The following is a 26,485-nucleotide window of genomic DNA, read 5'->3' as shown; positions in this document are numbered from 1 at the left end:
TCAGATCAGGAGACATACTTGGCCACTGCATCAGTTTCACCCTGTTCTTCTTCAGAAATGCAACAGTGGCCTTAGATGTGAGTTTTGGATCATTGTCATGTTGGAAAACTGCACGACGACCAAGGGCATGGAGTGATGGTAGCATCTTCTCTTTTAATATAGAGCAGTACATCTGTGAATTCATGATACCATCAATGAAATGCAGCTCCCCGACACCAGCAGCACTTATGCAGCCCACAGAAGGATATTGCCACCACCATGTTTCACTGTAGGTACCATGCATTTTTCATTGTACTCCTCATCTTTGCGAAACCATACAGTTTTGAAGCCATCAGTTCCAAAAACATTTATCTTGATCTCATCACTCCAGAGTACAGAGTCCCAGTAGTCTTCTTTTTCAGCATGTGTCCTGGCAAATTCTAGGGCTTTTTTGTGCATGGGCTTTAGGAGAGTCTTTCATCATGGACAACACCCATGCATGCCATTCCTCTGCAGTGTACACGGTATTGTGTCACAGGAAACAATCACCCCAGTTTGACTTTCTACTTCTTTAGCTAACTGCAGTGTACTTGCATTGCAATTTTCTTCAACCCTTCTCATCAGAAGATGCTCCTGTCGAGGTGTTAACTTCCATGGATCGCCTGGACGCCTCTATGAGATGGTTGCACTTCCATCTTTGTTACATTTTTGTATCACTTTTGCTACAGTATTCTAAATGATAAGTAAAGCTTTGCTGATCTTCTTGTAGGCTTCACATTTCTTGTGTAAATAAATTATTTTCTTTCTCAGGCCTTCTGACATTTCTCTTCCATGTGGTGCCAATGCTGAAAGCATGACATGGGAAGGGGTTTTCTTTGGTAAGTAACACCCTTTTATAAATCAACTGTCTCCTGGGCACCTGTTTAATGAATAATTAGACTAATCTGTAGTTGAATTCTTGTTAATTAGGAATTTGTTGTCAGACATTTAGCTTTGCTCCTATGACTTTCATTGGGGTGTATTAATTTTTGCAACATGGTCTTAAATGAATTTGTTTTTTATTTGTTTGTTATTTATTTGATTTTATTCGGGAAAAATACTTTGTTGTGGGTGCAATCAATGGCCCGCATTTGTGGGAGTATTTTTTAGTATAGTGTAGTATAGTGTTCCATAGAGGGTTTTCTGATAAATCTGTTGGGGTGTACTCATTTATGCTGAGCACTGTATATATACATATACACACACCCATATATATATATATATATATATATATATATATATATATATATATATATATATATATATATATATACATATATATACACACATACATATATAAAGATACACGTCAGATATATGAATAAATATGTATTTATGAATAAACAGAACATTTTCTATTATGTGAAGAACATTGACATTTGAAATATTCATATTTTCATGTTGGGTTAGCGCACTTAAGAATATGTAGGGTTTGCACGCGAGTAGGGTGCTTTCTCCATTTTTTTTTGCTTTTTGCTCCATTGACTTCTATGGGGGTATATGTTATCGCTTGCGCAATATTCTAAATTCGGCTTTTGACACATGTTGGGCTAGCGCAAACAGTTTACTTTCAACTTGTAATACGAGCGCAACCTGATGTGCACAAAAAAGTTTACATCTAGCCCAGTTAGCGCTTGAGTGGGAGCATTAAATAGAGCTCCACTTGTAATCTAGCCACCATAGCAACAGTAGGCAAAAGATATAACTTTTAAAAACCTTGCAGAAGGAATAAATTAATTGCCTGTCTTAGACCATTCCTAGAAACCATATCAGAGACATGCATCAGGGATAGGAAAAACCTCAGGGAATTTAAGAACAATCTTAAAAACTGAATTTAAATGAAACCAAGGCTTATCCTCATAAACCTTAGAAACTTAAACCCCTAAAGTAAGTAAAACCTGAAAAGAATATGCTCAATTTAAAAAAAGAGGAAGTAACAGGTTCAACATCAGAGGCAGACTCCTCATTACTAGAGGAAAGTTAACCTTCTAAAAACAGAATTTATGCTTACCTAATAAATTTCTCTCTTGTGATGTATAGAGTCCACGGATTCATCCTTTACTTGTGGGATATACTCCTTCCTAACAGGAAGTGGCAAAGAGAGCACCCACAGCAGAGCTGTCTATATAGCTCCTCCCTTAGCTCCGCCCACCCAGTCATTCGCCCGAAGGCTAGGAAGAAAAAGGAGAAACTATAGGGTGCAGAGGTGACTGAAGTTTTTCAAATAAAAATATACTACCTGTCTTAAACAGGGCAGGCTGTGGACTCGATACATCACAAGAGAAAGAAATTTATCAGGTAAGCATAAATTCTGTTTTCTCTTGTAAGATGTATCGAGTCCATGGATTCATCCTTTACTTGTGGGATACCAATACCAAAGCTTTAGGACATGGATCAAGGTAGGGACAAGACAGGTACCTTAAAAGGAAGGCACCACTGCTTGTAGAACCTTTCTCCCAAAAATAGCCTCCAAAGAAGCAAAAGAATCGAATTTGGAAAATTTGGAAAAAGTATGAAGCGAAGACCAAGTCGCCGCCTTACAAATCTGTTCAACAGAAGCCTCATTTTTAAAAGCCCATGTGGAAGCCACTGCTCTAGTAGAATGAGCAGTAATTCTTTCAGGAGGCTGCTGTCCAGCAGTCTCATAAGCCAAATGGATGATGCTTTTCAGCCAAAAGGAAAGAGAGGTAGCCGTAGCCTTTTGACCTCTCTGATTACCGGAATAAACAACAAACAATGAAGATGTTTGATGGAAATATTTGGTTGCTTGCAAGTAGAATTTTAAAGCACAAACCACATCAAAATTGTGCAACAGACTTTCCTTCTTTGAAGAAGGATTAGGACACAGTGAAGGAACAACAATTTCCTGATTGATATTCCTATTAGAAACAACCTTAGGAAGGAATCCAGGTTTGGTACGTAAAACCACCTTATCGGCATGGAAAACAAGATAAGGTGAGTCACACTGTAAAGCAGATAACTCAAACTCTTCGAGACGAAAAGATAGCTACTAAAAACAGAACTTTCCAAGATAGAAGCTTAATATCTATGGAATGCATAGGTTCAAACAGAACCCCTTGAAGAACTTTAAGAACTAAGTTTAAGCTCCATGGTGGAGCAACAGGTTTGAATACAGGCTTGATTCTGACTAAAGCCTGACTAAACGCTTGAACGTCTGGAACATCTGCCAGACGCTTGTATAAAAGAATAGACAATGCAGAAATCTGTCCTTTTAAGGAACTAGCTGATAATCCCTTCTCCAAACCTTCTTGAAGAAAGGACAATATTCTAGGAATCCTAATCTTACTCCATGAGTAACCCTTGGATTCACACCAATAAAAATATTTGCGCCAAATGTTATGATAGATCTTCCTGGTGACAGGCTTTCTAGCTTGAATCAGGGTATCAATGACCGACTCAGAGAAACCACGCTTTGATAGAATCAGGCGTTCAATCTCCAAGCAGTCAGACGCAGAGAAATTAGATTTGGATGCGTGAATGGACCTTGGATTAGAAGGTCCTGCCTCAAAGGCAGAGTCCACGTTGGAACCGATGACATGTCCACTAGGTCTGCATACCAAGTCCTGTGTGGCCATGCAGGTGCTATCAGAAGCACCGAAGCACTCTCCTGCTTGATTCTGGCAACCAGACGTGGGAGGAGAGGAAACGGTGGAAATACATAGGCCAGATTGAAGGACCAGGGTACTGCTAGAGCATCTATCAGTACTGCCTGGGGATCCCAGGACCTGGACCCGTAACAAGGAAGTTTGGCATTCTGACGGGATGCCATCAGATCCAATTCTGGTGTGCCCCATAGCTGAGTCAGCTGGGCAAATACCTCCGGATGGAGTTCCCACTCCCCCGGATGAAAAGTCTGATGACTTATGAAATCCGCCTCCCAGTTCTCTACCCCTGGGATATGGATTGCTGAGAGATGGCAAGAGTGATCCTCCGCCCATCTGATTATTTTGGTTACCTCCATCATCGCTAGAGAACTCCATGTTCCTCCTTGATGATTGATATAAGCTACAGTCATGATGTTGTCCGACTGAAATCTGATGAATTTGGCCGCAGCTAGCTGAGGCCACGCCTGAAGCACATTGAATATCGCTCTCAGTTCTAGAATGTTTATCGGGAGGAGATTTTCTTCCCAAGACCATAAGCCCTGTGCTTTCAGGGAGTTCCAGACTGCACCCCAGCCTAGCAGGCTGGCCTCTGTCGTTACAATGAGCCACTCTGGCCTGCGGAAACACATTCCCTGAGACAGGTGGTCCTGAGACAACCACCAGAGAAGTGAGTCTCTGGTCTCCTGGTCCAGATGCAGTTGAGGAGATAAATCTGCATAATCTCCATTCCACTGTTTGAGCATGCACAGTTGCAGTGGTCTGAGGTGTAGGCGAGCAAAAGGAACTAAATCCATTGCCGCTACCATGAGACCGATTACCTCCATACACTGAGCCACTGATGGTCGAGGAATGGAATGAAGAGCTCGGCAAGTGGTTAAGAGTTTTGATTTTCTGACCTCCGTCAAAAATATTTTCATTTCTACCGAGTCTATCAGAGTCCCTAGGAAGAAAACTCTTGCGATAGGGAAGAGAGAACTCTTTTTTATGTTCACCTTCCATCCGTGAGATCTCAGAAAAGCCAACACGATGTCCGTGTGAGACTTGGCTAGCTGGGAAGTCAACGCCTGAATTAAGATATCATCTAGATAAGGTGCCACTGCTATGCCCCGCGGTCTTAGAACCACCAAAAGGTACCCTAGCACCTTTGTGAAAATTCTAGGAGCCGTGGCCAACCCGAAGGGAAGGGCCACAAACTGGTAATGCCTGTCCAGAAAGGCGAATCTGAGGAATTGATGATGATCTCTGTGAATAGGGATGTGTAGATACGCATACTTTAAGTCCACGGTAGTCATATATTGACCCTCCTGGATCAGAGGTAGAATAGTCCGAATAGTCTCTATCTTGAATGATGGAACTTTGAGGAACTTGTTTAGAATTTTGAGATCCAAGATTGGTCTGAAAATTCACTCTTTTTTGGGAACCCCAAACAGGTTTGAGTAAAACCCCAGCCCTTGTTCCGCTTTTGGAACTGGGTGGATGACTCCCATGGTATGTAGGTCTTCTACACAGCATAAGAACTCCTCTCTTTTTGTCTGGTTTGCAGACAATTAAGAAGTGTGAAACCTCCCCCTTGGGGGAGAGTCTTTGAAGTCCAGAAGATATCCCTGGGACACAATTTCTAAAGCCCAGGAATCGTGGACATCTCTTGCCCAAGCCTGAGCGAAGAGAGAGAGTTTGCCCCCTACTAGATCTGGTGCCGGATCGGGGGCTACCCTTTCATGCTGTCTTAGAGGCAGCTGCAGGCTTCTTGGCCTGTTTGCCCTTGTTCCAAGCCTGGTTAGGTCTCCAGACTGACTTGGATTGGGCAAAATTCCCCTCTTGCTTTGCAGCAGGGGAAGCTGAAGCGGGACCACCCTTGAAATTCCCAAAGGAACGAAAATTATTTTGTTTGGTCCTCAATTTATTTGTTTTATCCTGAGGGAGAGCATGGCCTTTCCCTCCAGTGATGTCTCAAATAATCTCTTTCAGTTCAGGCCCGAATAGGGTCTTTCCTTTGAAAGGGATGTTCAAAAGTTTAGATTTTGATGATACATCAGCAAACCAGGACTTAAACCATAACGCCCTGCGTGCTAAAATAGCAAAACCTGAATTCTTTGCCGCTAACTTAGCCAGTTGGAAAGCGGCATCTGTAATGAAAGAATTAGTCAACTTAAGAGCCTTAATTCTATCCATAATATCCTCTAATGGAGTCTCCATCTGAAAAACCTCTTCTAGAGCCTCGAACCAGAAAGCAGCTGCAGTAGTTACAAGAACAATGCACGCAATAGGTTGGAGAAGAAAACCTTGATGAACAAAAATTTTCTTCAGGAGACCCTCTCATTTTTTATCCATAGGATCTTTGAAAGCACAACTGTCTTCGATAGGTATAGTTGTACGCTTAGAGTAGAAATAGCTCCCTCCACCTTAGGAACCGTCTGCCACGAGTCCCGCATGGTGTCAGATATGGGAAACATTTTCTTAAAAACAGGAGGGGGAGCAAACGGAATACCTGGTTTATCCCACTCCTTAGCAACAATATTCACAATCCTCTTAGGGACTGGAAAAACATCAGTGTAAACAGGAACCTCTAAGTATTTGTCCATTTTACACAATTTCACTGGAACCACTATGGGGTCACAATCATCTAGAGTCGCTAATAACTCCCTGAGCAATAAGCGGAGGTGTTCAAGCTTAAATTTAAATGCCGTCATGTCAGAATCTGTCTGAGGGAACGTCTTTCCTGAATCAGAAATTTCTCCCTCAGATAACAAATCCCTTACCCCTACTTCAGAACATTGTGAGGGTATATCTTAAACAAGCCACTAAAGCATCAAGACTGCTCAGCTTTACTTAACCCAGAGCTGTCACGCTTTCCTTGTAAACCAGGCAGTTTAGAGAAAACCTCTGTGAGGGTTTTATTCATAACTGTGGCCATGTCTTGTAAAGTAAATGAATTTGACGCATTAGAGGTACTTGGCGTCACTTGTGCGGGCGTTACTGGTTGTGACACTTGGGGAGAGCTAGATGTCAAAAACTCATTTCCTTCTGTCTGAGAATCATCTATTGCTATATTTTTCATTGCTAAAATATGCTCTTTATAATTTATAGACATATCAGTGCAAGTGGGACACATTCTAAGAGGGGGTTCCACAATGGCTTCTAAACACATTAATCAAGGATTTTTCTTAGTGTCAGACATGTTAAACAGGCTAGTAATGAAACAAGCAAGCTTGGAAAACACTTTATTCAAAGTTTATAATACTTAGAAAAAAACGGTAGTGTGCCTTAAAGAGAAAAAAAGATGCACAAACTCTGCAAAACAGAGTAAAAAAAGCAGTAAACTCAACGAAATTTTTACAGTAGCATCATAAAGCTTTAGTAACTTTGCACAGCTATGCAAATAAACAATTAACCCCTTAATGTAAAAACCGGATTGACAAAACGTCAAAAACCAGTAAAAAAACGTTCAGCACCTTGCCACAGCTCTGCTGTGGCGCCTACCTGCCCTTTATGAACGATTTGTGGGGAAAAAACTTCTTTACAGCCCTCAAACACAGCAGGACCCGCTGGAGAAGCAGCTGGATGTATCTGAGGAAAAGAAACTGCGCAACTGAGGAATGAAAATAGGCCCCTCCCACCTCATTTGATGTCATGGGGCCTAAAAGAAACACAACAGAGTGTTTCCTAAACTAGCCATGTGGGTTAATAACCCTTAAACAAGCCACAAAGACCCCTTAAAGTCCATCAAAAAAATGATTGCAATAATAATTCAAACATTTTTCCTTATCAGTGTCACCAGTAACTAATGAGCCCTGTGTGCAAGCTGGGATTCTTACTAAGTCTCTGAATAAAGCTTACCCTTCCCTCATGGGGATATTGCCAGCCTTTTCTAGAATTAACACAGTCTGTCTAGAAAAAAATAGACTGAACATACCTCAAAGAAGTTTAGCCTGCAAACTGTTCCCCCAACTGAAGCAGTGGATTTTAGATACAAAGTGCTAAAATCATCATCCTCCCTGCAGAAATCTTCATCTCTTTTCTGCCAGAGAGTAAATAGTACACACCGGTACCATTTAAAATAACAAACTTTTGCTTGAGAAAATAAAAACTAACATTTTTGTCACCACACTCACTTTACCCTTCCTAGCAGTTAAGCAGGCAAAGAAAATGACGGGGGGCGGAGCTAAGGGAGGAGCTATATAGACAGCTCTGCTGTGGGTGCTCTCTTTGCCACTTCCTGTTAGGAAGGAAAATATCCCACAAGGATGAATCCGTGGACTCGATACATCTTACAAGAGAAAACATAACAGTAGCTTAAAAAAATAACAGGTATAATGAGCGCTAAGCCGAACTGCGAAGCACAGATAATGCTCAGCAGTATGAAAAAACTGACAGTTATAAGGGAATTTAGTGCTCCAAAACCTGACATACACATAGCCGAGGACATACGTGCGCTAAGCCGACATGCGTAATCCAGACAAAGCTCAAATAAAATTGTAAAAGGACTAAACAGAGGTGCACTGTCCAGACAAGCATTTAAAAGATGTCCATTATCCCGATGTGCAAAAATAAAACTTAGCGCAACAAAAAACCTGACATGCGCAAAACAAGGGGAATAATACCTGACAGTTTAAATAATTAATATCACAATACAGACAAAAAAAATCCCCTGTATGTCTAAAAATAGCACTTGCAATCAATATGGCCAAGGACCTTCTACAACATTCTACAAATCAGCAAACTTAATGGACATAATGTTAAATCTAGAGTAAAATAAAAGCAGAGAGTATAAATGTAACTGAACGCTCATGTCATGCAGTGCTGTATTGCACTGGGCTTCTCTCTCCTTCACATTTAGAAATTCAGGGAACGCCCCTTAGTGAAGTAAAGCAAAATCTGCCTCTTTTATAACCCTTTAATGACCACAGCACTTTTCCATTTTCTATCCGTTTAGGACCAAGGCTATTTTTACATTTTTGTGGTGTTTGTGTTTAGCTGTAATTTTCCTCTTACTCATTTACTGTACCCACAAATATTATATACCGTTTTTCTTGCCATTAAATGGACTTTCTCAGGATATCATTATTTTCCTCATCTCTTATAATTTACTATAATTTTTTTTTATAAAATTTGAGGAAAAAATTGAAAAAAAAACCCCACACTTTTTCTAACTTTGACCCCCAAAATCTGTTACACATCTACAACCACAAAAAAACACCAATGCTAAATAGTTTCTAAATTTTGTCCTGAGTTTAGAAATACCCAATGTTTACATGTTCTTTTGCTTTTTTTGTAAGTTATAAGGCCATAAATACAAGTAGGACTTTGCTATTTCCAAACCACTTTTTTTCAAAATTAGCACTAGTTACATTGGGACACTGATATCTTTCAGGAATCCCTGAATATCCATTGACATCTATATATTTTTTTTTTAGAAGACATCCCAAAGTATTGATCTACGGACATTTTAGTATATTTCATGCCACCATTTTGCCGCCAAATGCGATCAAATAAAAAAAATTGTTCACTTTTTCACAATTTTTTTCACAAACTTTAGGTTTCTTACTGAAATTATTTGCAAACAACTTGTGCAATTGTGGCACAAATGGTTGTAAATGCTTCTCTGGGATCCCCTTTGTTCATAAATAGCAGACATATATGGCTTTGGCATTTTTTTTTTGGTAATTAGAAGGCCGCTAAATGCCACTGCGCACCACACGTGTATTATGCCCAGCAGTGGAGGGGTTAATTAGGGAGCATGTAGGGAGCTTCTAGGGTTAATTTTAGCTTTAGTTTAGTGTAGTAGACAACCCCAAGAATTGATCTAGGCCCATCTTGGTATATTTCATGCCACCATTTCACCGCCAAATGCGATCAAATTAAAAAAATCGTTCACTTTTTCACAATTTTAGGTTTCTCATTGAAATTATTTAAAAACAACTTGTGCAATTATGGCACAAATGGTTGTAAATGCTTCTCTGGGATCCCCTTTGTTCAGAAATAGCAGACATATATGGCTTTGGCGTTGCTTTTTGGTAATTAGAAGGCCACGAAATGCTGCTGCGCATCACATGTGTATTATGCCCAGCAGTGAAGGGGTTAATTAGGTAGCTTGTAGGGAGCTTGCAGGGTTAATTTTAGCTTTAGTGTAGAGATCAGCCTCCCACCTGACACATCAGACCCCCTGATCCCTCCCAAACCATGCTCTTCCCTCTCCCACCCCACAATTGTCCCCGCCATCTTAAGTACTGGCAGAAAGTCTGCCAGTACTAAAATAAAAGGTATTTTTAAAAAAAAGTATATTTTTTTTTAGCATATTTACATATGCTGATGTGTAGGATACCCTCCTTAGCCCCCAACCTCCCTGATCCCCCCCAAACAGCTCTCTAACCCTCCCTCTGCCTTACTGGGAGCCATCTTGGGTGATGGCAGCTGTCTGCCAGTACCCAGTTTCTGCAAAAAAATGCTTTTTAATTATTTTTTCTTTTTTTTTTCTGTAGTGTAGCTTTCCCCACAAAGAACAACCTCCCTCCACCTTCCAGATCACTTCGATTTTAAAAAAAAAATACTTTTACACAACTTTTATTTTTAATTGTTTTCTGTAGTGTAGCCGTTCCCACCCGCATCCACCCCGTGCACGCGCCCGCCCCCGCCCTCTCGTGCATGCACGCGTGTCCGTGCGTGCCCCCCGGCAATCTCACCCCCCTCTACGCCATATGACCCATCGATGGCCGCCCACCCACCAACAATACCGGCCATCGATGTCCGATGCAGAGAGGGCCCCAGAGTGGCTCTCTCTGCATCGGATGGCCATGGGGGGTTTATTGCAGGATGTCTCGATATCGAGGCATCACTGCAATAACAGGAAAGCGTCTGGAAGCGATCAGGATAGCTTCCAGCTGCTTTCCAGACCAAGGACGTACGCCATACATCCTTGGTCATTAACTGTATTTTTTTTAGGACGTATGGCGTACGTCCTTGGTCATTAAGTGGATAATCTTGTGAGGTATCTTGCAGTGCTCGAGGATCATTTTAGATAATCTCATCTGAGCAGAAAGCTTTTAAACATTAGACCCCTAGTCACCTGGACTAAGTACACCTGGACTTCATAACATTGCGTCCTAAGACATAACCTGACATAGTTTAGTATTCTAGTTCTATCATGGTGCTTCCCTGTGTGTCATGCAAAATACTGTTCAACTTCTTTCATTATAGTAAAGACTTTGTATGCACATTTTATTTTCAGTAAGTTAGGTTTGCATTGTACACGTATCCACAGATCTTTCAATGATGAACTTGTGAAGTGTGCGACAACCCCCTTATTCTGATATCTGACATTCCAGTCTGACTATTGTATTTAATATATAAATTAGATTTGTAATGTACAGTGAAGTGCAGAGGTTTTAAGCCACTCTATGTATTTTATTTTAAGATGAATAGCTTTGATCTTACAATTTTAAACAATACAACAAAACCTATTTTTATGTGGCCTACCTTAGATTACAAAATTGAAGCAATTCCCTTTGGTACACAGTCTTATTTTTTCTTACAGTCCTGTGGTCAATTAATCCCAGTACATTGCAGAATTTGCACTAACTCTCGAGTGTGGCTGCTTTTTGTTTTTTCCCTGGCCAAGTCATCCCACACAACCTCAATTATGTTGAGGTCAGGGCTCTGAGGTGGCCATTCTAATGCTGTGACTGTTCTATTTGCAACCTACAGTTATAAGTGAGTTTTAATGATGTTTGCCGTCTGTTTGCTGTCATGATCATAATTATGCACCTGAGGGTACAGAATGACAAATCAGGACCTTCCTATATATTTGTCAACATTCATAATTGTGTAGCTGTTGATAATAGCACTTTATCTGTGAAATATAGGCCCAGACCAAAAAACTACTACTTTACAGAAGGCTCTAGAGAGGCATTGGTATTACTTTGTGTCAACACATCTTTCTAAATATTTAAACACTTTTGTCTCATCACTGCTATACTCCACTTCATACTGTAAGGTCTTTTCAGCCTGTTCGCTTTCCTTCCTCTTGGGTGCACCATTCCTTATAAGACCACTTATACGCCTAGATTTAGAGTTTGGCGTTAGCCGTCCAAAGCAGCGTTAAGGGGTCCTAACGCTGCTTTTTACTGCCTGCTGGTATTTAGAGTCAGGCAGGAAAGGGTCTACCGCTCACTTTCTTTCCGCGACTCGAGGCTACCGCAGATCCCATTACGTCAATTGCGTATCCTATCTTTTCAATGGGATTTGCCTAACGCTGGTATTTTGAGTCTTGGAAGAAGTGAGCGGTAGAGCCTCTACCGACAAGACTCCTACTGTCAAAAAAAGTCAGTAGTTAAGAGCTTTATGGGCTAACGCGGGAACATAAAGCTCTTAACTACTGTGCTATAAAGTACACTAACACCCATAAACTACCTATGAACCCCTAAACCGAGGCCCCCCCCACATCGCCAACCCTATAATAAATTTTTTTAACCCCTAATCTTCCGACCGGACATTGCCGCCACCTACATTATACCTATGAACCCCTAATCTGCTGCTCCTAACATCGCCGACACCTACCTTATATTTATTAACCCCTAATCTGCCCCCCACCAACGTCGCCACCTACCTACACTTATTAACCCCTAATCTGCCGACCGGACCTTGCCGGCACTATAATAAATGTATTAACCCCTAAACCGCCGCACTCCCGCCTTGCCAACACTATAATAAATAGTATTAACCCCTAATCTGTCCTCCCTAACATCGCCGCCACTTACCTACAAATATTAACCCCTAATCTCCCGCCCACAACGTCGCAGCTACTATAATAAATTTATTAACCCCTTAACCTAAATCTAACCCTAACACACCCCTAATTTAAATATCATTTAAATTAATCTAAATACATTTACTATCATTAAATACATTTTTCCTATTTAAAAATAAATACTTACCTATAAAATAAACCCTAATATAGCTACAATATAACTATTAGTTACATTGTAGCTATTTTATGATTTATATTTATTTTACAGGCAACTTTGTATTTATTTTAACTATTTAATAGCTACCTAGTTAAAATAATTACAAAATTACCTTTGAAATAAATCCTAACCTAAGTTACAAATACACCTAACACTACACTATCAATAAATTAATTAAATAAATTACCTACAATTAGCTAAATTAAAATACAATTAAATAAACTAATCTATAATACAAAAACAAACACTAAATTACAGAAAATAAAAAAAAATTACAAGAAGTTTAAACTAATTACACCTAATCTAAGCCCCTAATAAAATAAAAAAGCCCCCCCAAAATCATAAAATGCCCTACCCTATTCCAAATTAAAAAGTAATCAGCTCTTTTACCAGCCCTTAAAAGGGCCTTTTGCGGGGCATTGTCCCAAAGTAATCAGCTCTTTTACATGTAAATAAAAATACAATACCCCCCAACATTAAAACCCACTGATAGGATTCTATCAGCCAATCGGAATTAAGGTAAGAAAAATCTGATTGGCTGATTCAATCAGCCAATCAGACTGAAGTTCAATCCGATTGGCTGATCCAATCAGCCAATCGGATTGACCGCGCATTCTATTGGCTGATAGGAACAGTAACAATTTTCAAGTCTACATCTCTTATTGAATTTGCTTCATTCTCTTGCTATCCATTGTTGAAAAGCATACATACAGTAGGTTCAGAAGTAATGCAATACAGTGAGCTAGCTGCTTGTCACTGACTCACTTAATGTGTTCAGCTAGGCCCCAGTAGAGCACTGCTCTCCTTCAACAAAGGATTCCAAGAGAATTAAGCAAATTTGATAAGTAAATCTCAAAATTGTATGCTCTATCTGAAACCCAAAAGTTTTATTTCATGATTATGACCCTTTAAAGTCTATTTCTCAACTCTGTAAGTTTATGTTATAAAAAATTTTGTTGTGAAGAAGGGGCATGTTATTTATGCAGACACAAATTCACAGTTTGAGAAAAAAAAAAATTTAGATATATTTTTCCTCAAAAATATTTAAAAAAATAAAAAAAATCTGATTTAAATAAAAACAAAAAATCAGATTTTTTTTTTTTTTTAAATAATCATTGATTTGTATCGACCCTGCCTCCTACCACTTCAATTAAAAATTTCTGCTGACAAACTACTGCTGCTACTGTACCTAACCATGACCCAACCTCATGAAAAACATAATTTATGTAAGAACTTACCTGATAAATTCATTTCTTTCATATTAGCAAGAGTCCATGAGCTAGTGACGTATGGGATATACATTCCTACCAGGAGGGGCAAAGTTTCCCAAACCTCAAAATGCCTATAAATACACCCCTCACCACACCCACAATTCAGTTTAACGAATAGCCAAGAAGTGGGGTGATAAAAAAGTGCGAAAGCATATAAAATAAGGAATTGGAATAATTGTGCTTTATACAAAAATCATAACCACCACAAAAAAAGGGTGGGCCTCATGGACTCTTGCTAATATGAAAGAAATTAATTTATCAGGTAAGTTCTTACATAAATTATGTTTTCTTTCATGTAATTAGCAAGAGTCCATGAACTAGTGACGTATGGGATAATGATTACCCAAGATGTGGATCTTTCCACGCAAGAGTCACTAGAGAGGGAGGGATAAAATAAAGACAGCCAATTCCTGCTGAAAATAATCCACACCCAAAATAAAGTTTAATGAAAAACATAAGCAGAAGATTCAAACTGAAACCGCTGCCTGAAGTACTTTTCTACCAAAAACTGCTTCAGAAGAAGAAAATACATCAAAATGGTAGAATTTAGTAAAAGTATGCAAAGAGGACCAAGTTGCTGCTTTGCAAATCTGATCAATCGAAGCTTCATTCCTAAACGCCCAGGAAGTAGAAACTGACCTAGTAGAATGAGCTGTAATCCTTTGAGGCGGAGTTTTACCCGACTCAACATAGGCAAGATGAATTAAAGATTTCAACCAAGATGCCAAAGAAATGGCAGAAGCTTTCTGGCCTTTTCTAGAACCGGAAAAGATAACAAATAAACTAGAAGTCTTTCGGAAAGACTTAGTAGCTTCAACATAATATTTCAAAGCTCTAACAACATCCAAAGAATGCAACGATTTCTCCTTAGAATTCTTAGGATTAGGACATAATGAAGGAACCACAATTTCTCTACTAATGTTGTTGGAATTCACAACTTTAGGTAAAAATTCAAAAGAAGTTCGCAACACTGCCTTATCCTGATGAAAAATCAGAAAAGGAGACTCACAAGAAAGAGCAGATAATTCAGAAACTCTTCTGGCAGAAGAGATTGCCAAAAGGAACAAAACTTTCCAAGAAAGTAATTTAATGTCCAATGAATGCATAGGTTCAAACGGAGGAGCTTGAAGAGCCCCTAGAACCAAATTCAAACTCCAAGGAGGAGAAATTGACTTAATGACAGGTTTTATACGAACCAAAGCTTGTACAAAACAATGAATATCAGGAAGATTAGCAATCTTTCTGTGAAAAAGAACAGAAAGAGCAGAGATTTGTCCTTTCAAGGAACTTGTGGACAAACCTTTATCTAAACCATCCTGAAGAAACTGTAAAATTCTTGGAATTCTAAAAGAATGCCAAGAAAAATGATGAGAAAGACACCAAGAAATATAAGTCTTCCAGACTCTATAATATATCTCTCTGGATACAGATTTAAACACCTTATCTAAACGTTTAGAATTAGTATCAAGAGGACCAGAATCCTCTATTTCTAAAGCAATTAGTACTTCTTTAAGTAAAGAACGAATAAATTCCATTTTAAATAAATATGAAGATTTATCAGCATCAATCTCTGAGACAGAATCCTCTGAACCAGAAGAGTCATCAGAATCAGAATGATGATGTTCATTTAAAAATTCATCTGTAGAGAGAGAATTTTTAAAAGATTTTTTATGTTTACTAGAAGGAGAAATAACAGACATAGCCTTCTTGATGGATTCAGAAATAAAATCTCTTATGTTATCAGGAACATTCTGCACCTTAGATGTTGAGGGAACTGCAACAGGCAATGGTACATTACTAAAGGAAATATTATCTGCTTTAACAAGTTTGTCATGACAATTAATACAAACAGCCGGAGGAATAGCTACCAAAAGTTTACAGCAGATACACTTAGCTTTGGTAGTTCCAGCACTAGACAGCGATTTTCCTGAAGTATCTTCTGACTCAGATGCAACATGAGACATCTTGCAATATGTAAGAGAAAAAACAACATATAAAGCAAAATTGATCAAATTCCTTAAATGACAGTTTCAGGAATGGGAAAAAATGCCAATAAACAAGCTTCTAGTAACCAGAAGCAAAGAAAAAATCAGACTGAAATAATGTGGAGACAAAAACGACGCCCATATTTTTTGGCGCCAAATAATACGCCCACATTGTTTGGCGCCTAAATGCTTTTTGGTGCCAAAAATGACGCCACATCCGGAACGCCGACATTTTTGGCGCAAAAGGCCGTCAAAAAATGACGCAACTTCCGGCGACACGTATGAAGAAAAGATTTTTTGCGCCAAAAAAGTCCGCGCCAAGAATGACGCAATAAAATGAAGCATTTTCAGCCCCCGCGAGCCTAACAGCCCACAGGGAAAAAAAGTCAAATTTTTAAGGTAAGAAAAAATGATTGATTCAAACGCATTATCCCAAATATGAAACCGACTGTCTGAAAATAAGGAATGTTGAACATTCTGAGTCAAGGCAAATAAATGTTTGAATACATATATTTAGAACTTTATAAATAAAGTGCCCAACCATAGCTTAGAGTGTCACAGAAAATAAGATTTACTTACCCCAGGACACTCATCTACATGTTTGTAGAAAGCCAAACCAGTACTGAAACGAAAATCAGCAGAGGTAATGGTATATAAATAAGAGTATATCGTCGATCTGAAAAGGGAGGTAAGAGATGAATCTCTACGACCGATAACAGAGAACCTATGAAATAGACCCCGTAGAAGGAGATCACTGCATTCAAATAGGCAATACTCTCCTCACATCCCTCTGACATTCACTGCACGCTGACAGGAAAACCGGGCTCCAACTTGCTGCGGAGCGCATATCAACGTAGAATCTAGCACAAACTTACTTCACCACCTCCATAGGAGGCAAAGTTTGTAAAACTGAATTGTGGGTGTGGTGAGGGGTGTATTTATAGGCATTTTGAGGTTTGGGAAACTTTGCCCCTCCTGGTAGGAATGTATATCCCATACGTCACTAGCTCATGGACTCTTGCTAATTACATGAAAGAAAGAAATTGTCTGGCTGACCCTGTTCCACAATATGTTCCCCCAACACAACAACCCCTTTTCACTTGTTTAACCTATAATGTGATGCCCCCCACTGTAGTCAACAACCCAATACCTATTTACCCCCTTCACAAAGTTCCCTTACTAAAATAACCCCCTTAAACCAAATATGTACCACTAGGGCAGGCTTACCAACTCAGGAAGTCCATAACACTGCTACTGTCCTCCTGACTCCAAGGAGTAAGTGTTGGTTTGTGCACAGGCAGGATGACAACCTTTCATAGCGCACATTGCTCTACACTGTTCTACACCTATGTCTTTTCATAAGTTACACGCTATCTGCCTCCTGAGTTCCCGTGCTAAATATAGAGTGTGGCAATTCAGGAGGCAGGTAGCACGGAGAGGTGGAGACTCATGAGGCCATGAAAAAAAATAGGCAAACATGAAAAAAAATAGTGCAGGCACTTACCAAGTGATGTGTGCTAGGTTAGAAAAAGGTACACTTTAAGGGAACAGTGCTTGCGACCCAGGAAACATGGTGTTGCGACCCAGTAATGGGTCACTACCCATAGTTTGAAGAACCCTGCACTTTCTGAATAATGAAAGTTTAATTTTGACCTTTAGTGTCCCTTAAAAGGACACACAAGTCAAAATAATCTTTTATGATTCAGATAGAGCAGCAGTTTTAAAGACACTTTCCTTCCAATTTACTTCCATTATCAAATTTTGCACAGTCTTTTTATATACACTTACTGGGAAACAAAATTCTACTGAGCATGTGCACAAGCTCACAGAGTATACGTATACTAGCCTGAGATTGGCTGATGTCTGTCACATGATACAGTGGAACAGAAAATAGGAAGAAAAAAAAATTGACAGAAAAAAAAATCTACTGCTTTTGTGAAATTTAAAGTAGGTGTTATTGTATTGTATTTTTATGATGCACTTGTTAATTATGTAATTCTACTGCATTGAGTGGTTCTTTAAGTAAAAGGCTATAATTAGTAAGGTTCTTCAAAAACAGATTTATTAAAATAAGTTTATTTAAAAACTTACCCATCCATACTTCACCAAAGCAACCTTGACCCAACTTGACTTCAAGTCGCAAAGAATCTCGAGGTATCTCCCAAGCGTCCTTTGCTAATCCTTGTGTTTGTGGTTTTACAGTGGGACACACGGTTGTTAATCTATAGCATAAACCATCGGAATGTTCTAAATAATGAAAAATAATGAACAGGACTAAATATATATTACAAATGCAGTTTTATCTACAAGTAATAGTTGACAAACCAAAGTCACTCTCCAATAGTCCTATCTATGTAACAGTGGCTAGTAAGAAGATTTAACAAAGCCAGATATTGAGCTTAAATACATTTACATACAGAAGCACAACAACACTGGGATTTAAACATGTATTCAACAGCATTGCAGATCTATAAATTAAAAGAAAATGAAGTAGTCCCCAAACGAAGGATCTTGACAATTCAACTTACCTCCTCTGCTTCTTCTAATACAATGTGGTCGCAGTACTGTCTCCAAAACCAGGTTAGTGGGTGTCAGTATATAGCTAAATCACTGTTGCCCGTGCTTAACAGTGTAAAGCTAAGGTAGACTCACCCTCACAGCCTGGCCGTCTATGTGATGCAGAGAGGAACCGCTTTGGGAAATGTAGTCTGTGTCCTTGTGAGCAGCGTTATGCTGCCTGGCATTCCTGTATCTGACATCGCTTCCAGTCTTCGGCCCTCCTTGATGATGTCATTAGGGTAATACCGCCGACCATATGGTTCTTCTTGCGGTTACCTGGGTTTCAGCAAGAGTCCTCCAGAAGGGGTATCTGGTGCAATAATCAAAATCCAAAGAAAATTAAGTAGTCCCCAAACGAAGGATCTTGAAAATTCAACCCTTTATTCAAAAAATATTAAGAGCAGCAGATGTGGTAAAATAAAATGTGAGTATATTCAGACCATCACGTCTAATGCATTTCAGCTGTTGTGGCCATACTCATAGACATCATGTCTATGAGTATAGCTGCAACAGCTGAAACGCGTTAGACGTGATGGTCTGAACATACTTAAATTTGTTTTACAGCATCTGTTGCTTTTAATATTTTTTGATTAAAGGGTTGAATTTTCAAGATCCTTCGTTTGGGGACTACTCAATTTTCTTTGGATTTTGATTATTGCACCAGATACCCCTTCTGGAGGACTCTTGCTGAAAACCAGGTAACCGCAAGGAGAACCATATGGTCAGCGTTATTACCCTAATGACATCATCATTAGGTCGCAGTACTGGAGACAGTACTGAGACCGCATTGTATTAGAAGAAGCAGAGGAGGTAAGCCTGCATAATTTATTTTAGATTATATATCTGGTGACTTTGCTGACGTTACACCACTTTCCCCAATTGTGCGATGACGGATAGGATTGGATATATAAAAAGTTAATAACTGCTTAAATGGGACTTTCCTATCACATGGTGATTGCCCACAGTGTTTAAAAGGCATATGTTTTCCCTTTGACTGAATATATTCTAGCAACTATAATATTCAAATAAAACAAAGGTGCAACTGTACAAGTGGGTTACTGTTGAAAAATAGAATCAAATGTTTGCTAAAACAAAATCGGTCTCTCCCTCTCTGCAGCAGCTATGCTAAGCAACACTATAGAAAGGCACAATTAGCTTTCACAGACAGCATCCGCTTTGTATGCAAAATGATTGTATCAATACAAAATCTTTATTTTTAATGTATCCGTCTGAATTTCTAGTACAATAACTATATGAAACTTTAATGACAAATATATTTAGATACCAAGAAACTCTTAGTGTGCAAATACCTGAATAGTGTTTAACAAGTTTCTGTAGTGATTCAAACTGTGCTCTTGTAGTGATGTAGTATCCTCCATTGTCAAGTTTTCTAATCTTGTAGTGTTTCACATTATCGCCTCTTACTTCATCCCAGTCCCGGATAGAAAGGGAATATGCGCCTGTTGGGTAAGCAGACTGGTTTACATACCGCCTTGTGGCTCAGATGTGTTGCATTCACCGATATCTTTTTTACTATACACAATCTTATAATACAATCAGGAATTCCTGTAGAGGAGACAAGCACACAGCTTTTTAGCATGATTTAAACTAGTGGTCGCCAACCAGTGGTCCATGGACCACTGGTGGTCCACGAGAAGGTGTTGGTGGTCCTTGACACCATCAAGCAGGAATTAATCTCCTCTGATGGTGTCACCTCCGCCTTGCCGCAACTCCCTACAGTGCCTGGCTGGACATAAATGAAAACCGACGAAGGAGAAGTTAAATTACAATCTCCCAATGCACGTTGCATAGTACTGCGCAATTTGCGTAGCTAGATAGTATTTTTAACTCTTCCCACCCGGCGCACTACTCAGAGAAAGATGCTTCCATTCTTAAGCCTACAGAGGTTGGTATAGTCTTGGCTTGAAATAGTGGAATTAAAGTATATGTATATATATATATATATATATATATATATATATATATATATATATATATATATATAAAAACAAAAAAAAATTACATCACTGTTTGTCTTCTCCCCCTCTATCTTCTTTTTTTTTTAAAAAAAATTAAATATGAATTATTTTTCAATCAATTTTCCCATGCACAAAGCCATGCCACCTGAATTCCAGTAATTGCCATCCACCATATCAGTCATATCCCACAAGTATTATAGTAATTGCCAGTAACATCATCGTGGTTAGTTTACATCCATATTGAGAGCTTTCTGATATAAACTTAATTTATGACTCCAATGTCTGTCCATGATCATAAGTAGTTTTGAATAATTCCTAACTGGGGAGATAACTTGGAAGTCTTGTGGTCCTTTTAAACATAATTATTTTCTCCCCACTTTATGCCTCTCTGTTTCCAGCTCAAAAGTTGACACTCCCCCTTCATCTGTCATTTGGAAGTATTCTCTCAGTTCTGTTATTCAGTTAGATAATTAAAAAAAAAAATCATTCTTAAAAATGTGTAAATATATACATAATGTAAACTTAGCTATGGTTATACTTGTCCTATGAATAGTATGTGTGTGTGTGTGTGTGTGTATAAAAAAATCATGTTAGTGGTCCACGGGATTCAAAATTGTGAGTTTAGTGGTCCCTGAGGTCCAAAAAGGTTGGCAACCCCTGATTTAAACGTCTTCACAGTGCAATGGGAACTGAATGATAAATTCTCAGACTAGTCCTTAAAGGGACATCAAAAGTGCAAAAAGAAATTGCTCCAATTGTTAAAACATTGTATTATTGCACTCTTGCTTGCATATAACTATGTGTTTAATGCCTGAAAAGTGATTATACACTGTTTAAATTAGCTCCAGAACAACAATGTACTACTAGAACCTAGTTGGATATCTGTGTTAAGCTAAAGACGAGATGCATTTGTGTTTACCACCAATCAACAGCTAGCACCAAGTACTGCACATCGGCTCTTCAGCCTACCTAGGTATGCTTCTTTTAAAAATATATAACAAGACAACATAGTAAATTTGATTATAGAAATAAATGGAAAAGTATCTGAACTGTGAAAGTTTAATTTTGACTTTTATGTCAGTTCAAGAATCCAATCTGACACAATAAAACCAAATGAACAGATCAGTAGTTCTAAGATATTTGCTATACGTTAACCCTGAGTGATGACTGAATCCAAATGCTACTTCTCATCTATTACTAAATGCCTGTGACAACACTTGGAACTAGTGACGCACCAAAATGGAAACTCTGGACTGAAATCGAAAACCGAAAATGTATTTTTTTTTTCAAATTATTTTAAAAAAAAATTTTTGTTTTTTTTTGCACAATTAGATTATTTAATGAATGAATGAATGACCACAATTGTATTGTAAGTAACACACTAAAACTGGACAAAAAATATCTTAAAACAATAATATGCTACACAATAATTTTACCAAGAAAAAAAAAAGGCAAAAAAACGATAATGCCATTTTCCGCCAAAATGTTTCTGCATCCCTACTTAAAACAATATTAATAAACTCAATAAACTGTATTCTGTATTTAGTTCTGTGTAACAGAATCAGATTTACCAGTTTTTTTTTTATTAATTATCCAAATAAATTATAGTTCTAGAAAACTATTATTATTTGCAAAACATTAAGTGAAGAAATTAACTCAGTAAGTGAAGAAATTAACTCAAACAGCAGCTCTAGGCTAGCATTAAATTTGAAATATGCTACATAAATTTGAAATATGCTACACAGATTTTGCCAAAAATAAAAGGCAAAACACCCCCCAAAATAACAGAAAAACAAAACAACATCATCAATTACTGTTGGGAATCAATACCCAAACTAGAGTACACAGATGATTTGGGAGGGACGAGACAGGTAGCCAAAACAGAAGGCACCACTGCTCGAAAAAAAACTAACTCCCGAAAACCTCAGCCGAGGAAAAAATATTAGTCTTGAAAAGTTAACAGGGTACGCAGAGAAAATCAGGTTTCAGCCTCGCAAAACCGTACCAGAGAAGCTATATCTTAAAAACCCAAAAGAAAGATACAGCCTTAGCGGAGCGAGCTGTAAATCTCTCAGGAACCTGCTGTCCAGCAGTCTCAAACAACCAAATATACTCTCAACCAGAAAAAGGAGTTGCAAAAAGCTTTCTGTCCAGAAAAACAGACAAGACAAAAGACCGGTGAAAATCCTTATTCGCCTGAACAAAAACTGTAAAGCACGCATAACCTCTAAGGAGCGCAACAAGTGTTTCTCAGGAAAGAAAGATCATGGCAAGAGAAAGAACCACAAATTCCTGATAAAATTCCTTTGCGAAAAACTCCTTAGGAAAGAAAACTAACTAACACGATACACCACCTTATCGACATGAATGATAAGATAAGGCAAATCACACAGCAAAGCTGAGGGTTCCATCACTCTCCGCAGAAGAGAAAGCACAAGAACAAAACCTTCAAAGATAACAACTTAATATCTATGGAATGTAAAAGCTCAAACTGAGTTACTGCAAAAACTTAAGAACAAAGTTAATGTTCCCAAGAGGATAAACGCAGGCCTAAAACTGACCAAGGCCTGACAAAAAAAAAACAGAATTTATGTTTACCTGATAAATTACTTTTTCCAACGGTGTGTCCGGTCCACGGCGTCATCCTTACTTGTGGGATATTCTCTTCCCCAACAGGAAATGGCAAAGAGTCCCAGCAAAGCTGGCCATATAGTCCCTCCTAGGCTCCGCCCACCCCAGTCATTCGACCGACGGACAGGAGGAAATATATATAGGAGAAACCATATGGTACCGTGGTGACTGTAGTTAGAGAAAATAATTCATCAGACCTGATTAAAAAACCAGGGCGGGCCGTGGACCGGACACACCGTTGGAGAAAGTAATTTATCAGGTAAGCATAAATTCTGTTTTCTCCAACATTGGTGTGTCCGGTCCACGGCGTCATCCTTACTTGTGGGAACCAATACCAAAGCTTTAGGACACGGATGAAGGGAGGGAGCAAATCAGGTCACCTAAATGGAAGGCAGCACGGCTTGCAAAACCTTTCTCCCAAAAATAGCCTCCGAAGAAGCAAAAGTATCAAATTTGTAAAATTTGGCAAAAGTGTGCAGAGAAGACCAAGTCGCTGCCTTACATATCTGGTCAACAGAAGCCTCGTTCTTGAAGGCCCATGTGGAAGCCACAGCCCTAGTGGAGTGAGCTGTGATTTTTTCAGGAGGCTGCCGTCCGGCAGTCTCATAAGCCAATCGGATAATGCTTTTAAGCCAAAAGGAAAGAGAGGTAGAAGTCGCTTTTTGACCTCTCCTTTTACCAGAATAAACAACAAACAAGGAAGATGTTTGTCTGAAATCTTTAGTAGCCTCTAAATAGAATTTTAGAGCACGGACTACGTCCAAATTGTGTAACAAACGTTCCTTCTTTGAAACTGGATTCGGACACAAAGAAGGTACAACTATCTCCTGGTTAATATTTTTGTTAGAAACAACTTTCAGAAGAAAACCAGGCTTAGTACGCAAAACCACCTTATCTGCATGGAACACCAGATAGGGTGGAGAACACTGCAGAGCAGATAACTCTGAAACTCTTCTAGCAGAAGAAATTGCAACCAAAAACAAAACTTTCCAAGATAGTAACTTAATATCTCTGGAATGTAAAGGTTCAAACGGAACCCCTTGAAGAACTGAAAGAACTAGATTTAGACTCCAGGGAGGAGTCAAAGGTCTGTAAACAGGCTTGATCCTAACCAGAGCCTGAACAAATGCTTGAACATCTGGCACGGCTGCCAGTCTTTTGTGAAGTAAAACAGATAAAGCAGAGATCTGTCCCTTTAGAGAACTTGCAGATAATCCTTTCTCCAAACCTTCTTGTAGAAAGGATAGAATCTTAGGAATTTTTATTTTGTTCCATGGAAATCCTTTGGATTCACACCAACAGATATATTTTTTCCATATTTTATGGTAAATTTTTCTAGTTACAGGCTTTCTAGCCTGAATCAGAGTATCTATTACAGAATCTGAAAACCCACGCTTTGATAAAATCAAGCGTTCAATCTCCAAGCCGTCAGTTGAAGGGAAACCAGATTCGGATGTTCGAATGGACCCTGAACAAGAAGGTCCTGTCTCAAAGGTAGCTTCCATGGTGGAGCCGATGACATATTCACCAGGTCTGCATGCCAAGTCCTGCGTGGCCACGCAGGAGCTATCAAGATCACCGAGGCCCTCTCCTGATTGATCCTGGCTACCAGCCTGGGAATGAGAGGAAACGGTGGAAATACATAAGCTAGGTTGAAGGTCCAAGGTGCTACTAGTGCATCTACTAGAGTCGCCTTGGGATCCCTGGATCTGGACCCGTAGCAAGGAACCTTGAAGTTCTGACGAGACGCCATCAGATCCATGTCTGGAATGCCCCATAATTGAGTTATTTGGGCAAAGATTTCCGGATGGAGTTCCCACTCCCCCGGATGGAATGTCTGACGACTCAGAAAATCCGCTTCCCAATTTTCCACTCCTGGGATGTGGATCGCAGACAAGTGGCAGGAGTGATCCTCCGCCCATTGAATTATCTTGGTCACTTCTTTCATCGCCAGGGAACTCCTTGTTCCCCCCTGATGATTGATATATGCAACAGTCGTCATGTTGTCTGATTGAAACCTTATGAATTTGGCCTTTGCTAGTTGAGGCCAAGCTCTGAGAGCATTGAATATCGCTCTCAGTTCCAGAATGTTTATCGGGAGAAGAGACTCTTCCCGAGACCATAGACCCTGAGCTTTCAGGGATTCCCAGACCGCGCCCCAGCCCACTAGACTGGCGTCTGTCGTGACAATGACCCACTCTGGTCTGTGGAAGCTCATTCCCTGTGACAGATTGTCCAGGGTCAGCCACCAACGAAGTGAATCTCTGGTCTTTTGATCTACTTGAATCATCGGAGACAAATCTGTATAATCCCCATTCCACTGTCTGAGCATGCACAGTTGTAATGGTCTTAGATGAATTCGTGCAAAAGGAACTATGTCCATTGTTGCAACCATCAATCCTATTACTTCCATGCACTGCGCTATGGAAGGACGAGGAACAGAATGAAGTACTTGACAAGAGCTTAGAAGTTTTGATTTTCTGACCTCTGTCAGAAAAATCCTCATTTCTAAGGAATCTATTATTGTTCCCAAGAAGGGAACTCTTGTTGACGGGGACAGAGAACTTTTTTCTTTGTTCACCTTCCATCCGTGAGATCTGAGAAAGGCTAGGACGATGTCCGTATGAGCCTTTGCTTTTGACAGGGACTACTGCAATGCCCCTTGGTCTTAGAACCGCTAGAAGGGACCCTAGTACCTTTGTGAAAATCCTTGGAGCAGTGGCTAATCCGAATGGAAATGCCACAAACTGGTAATGCTTGTCCAGAAAAGCGAACCTTAGGAACTGATGATGTTCCTTGTGGATAGGAATATGTAGGTACGCATCCTTTAAATCCACGGTAGTCATAAATTGACTTTCCTGGATGGTGGGTAGGATCGTTCGAATAGTTTCCATTTTGAACGATGGTACCCTGAGAAATTTGTTTAGGATCTTCAGATCCAAAATTGGTCTGAATGTTCCCTCTTTTTTGGGAACTACGAACAGATTGGAATAAAATCCCATTCCTTGCTCTCTTATTGGAACTGGATGTATCACTCCCATCTTTAACAGGTCTTCTACACAATGTAAGAATGCCTGTCTCTTTATTTGGTTTGAGGATAAGTGAGACCTGTGGAACCTTCCCCTTGGGGGTAGTTCCTTGAATTCCAGGAGATAACCTTGAGAAACTATTTAAACACCAAAAAACTCTTAACCATCTCCGTGGAGATGTTGCCTGTGCAACGGCAAAGAGAATGACTGGGGTGGGCGGAGCCTAGGAGGGACTATATGGCCAGCTTTGCTGGGACTCTTTGCCATTTCCTGTTGGGGAAGAGAATATCCCACAAGTAAGGATGACGCCGTGGACCGGACACACCAATGTTGGAGAAATTGCATATCTGGCACAAATGCCAGACGCTTATGTAGCAAAAGTCATAAGTCAGAAATCTGTCTTTAGAGAACTGACGGAACCTTTCTC

The 26,485-nt window shown here is 39.4% G+C and overlaps 1 protein-coding gene across 1 annotated transcript in view; it reads right to left on the bottom strand.

Moving 5' to 3' along the window:
* Positions 1–26,485, bottom strand: part of YES1 (YES proto-oncogene 1, Src family tyrosine kinase) — a 189,791-nt gene that overhangs the window by 35,851 nt on the left and 127,455 nt on the right. The window contains exons 6-7 of the mRNA XM_053714958.1: positions 19,730–19,879; positions 17,952–18,107 (exon numbers count right to left, since the gene is read on the bottom strand). Coding sequence (XP_053570933.1) covers positions 17,952–18,107; positions 19,730–19,879 — 306 coding nt within the window. The remainder of the gene's footprint in view (positions 1–17,951; positions 18,108–19,729; positions 19,880–26,485) is intronic.

This window comes from Bombina bombina, chromosome 5 (assembly GCF_027579735.1).
Source record: "Bombina bombina isolate aBomBom1 chromosome 5, aBomBom1.pri, whole genome shotgun sequence".
Taxonomy (NCBI): Eukaryota; Metazoa; Chordata; class Amphibia; order Anura; family Bombinatoridae; genus Bombina; species Bombina bombina.
This window is presented reverse-complemented; position numbering and strand designations above follow the sequence as displayed.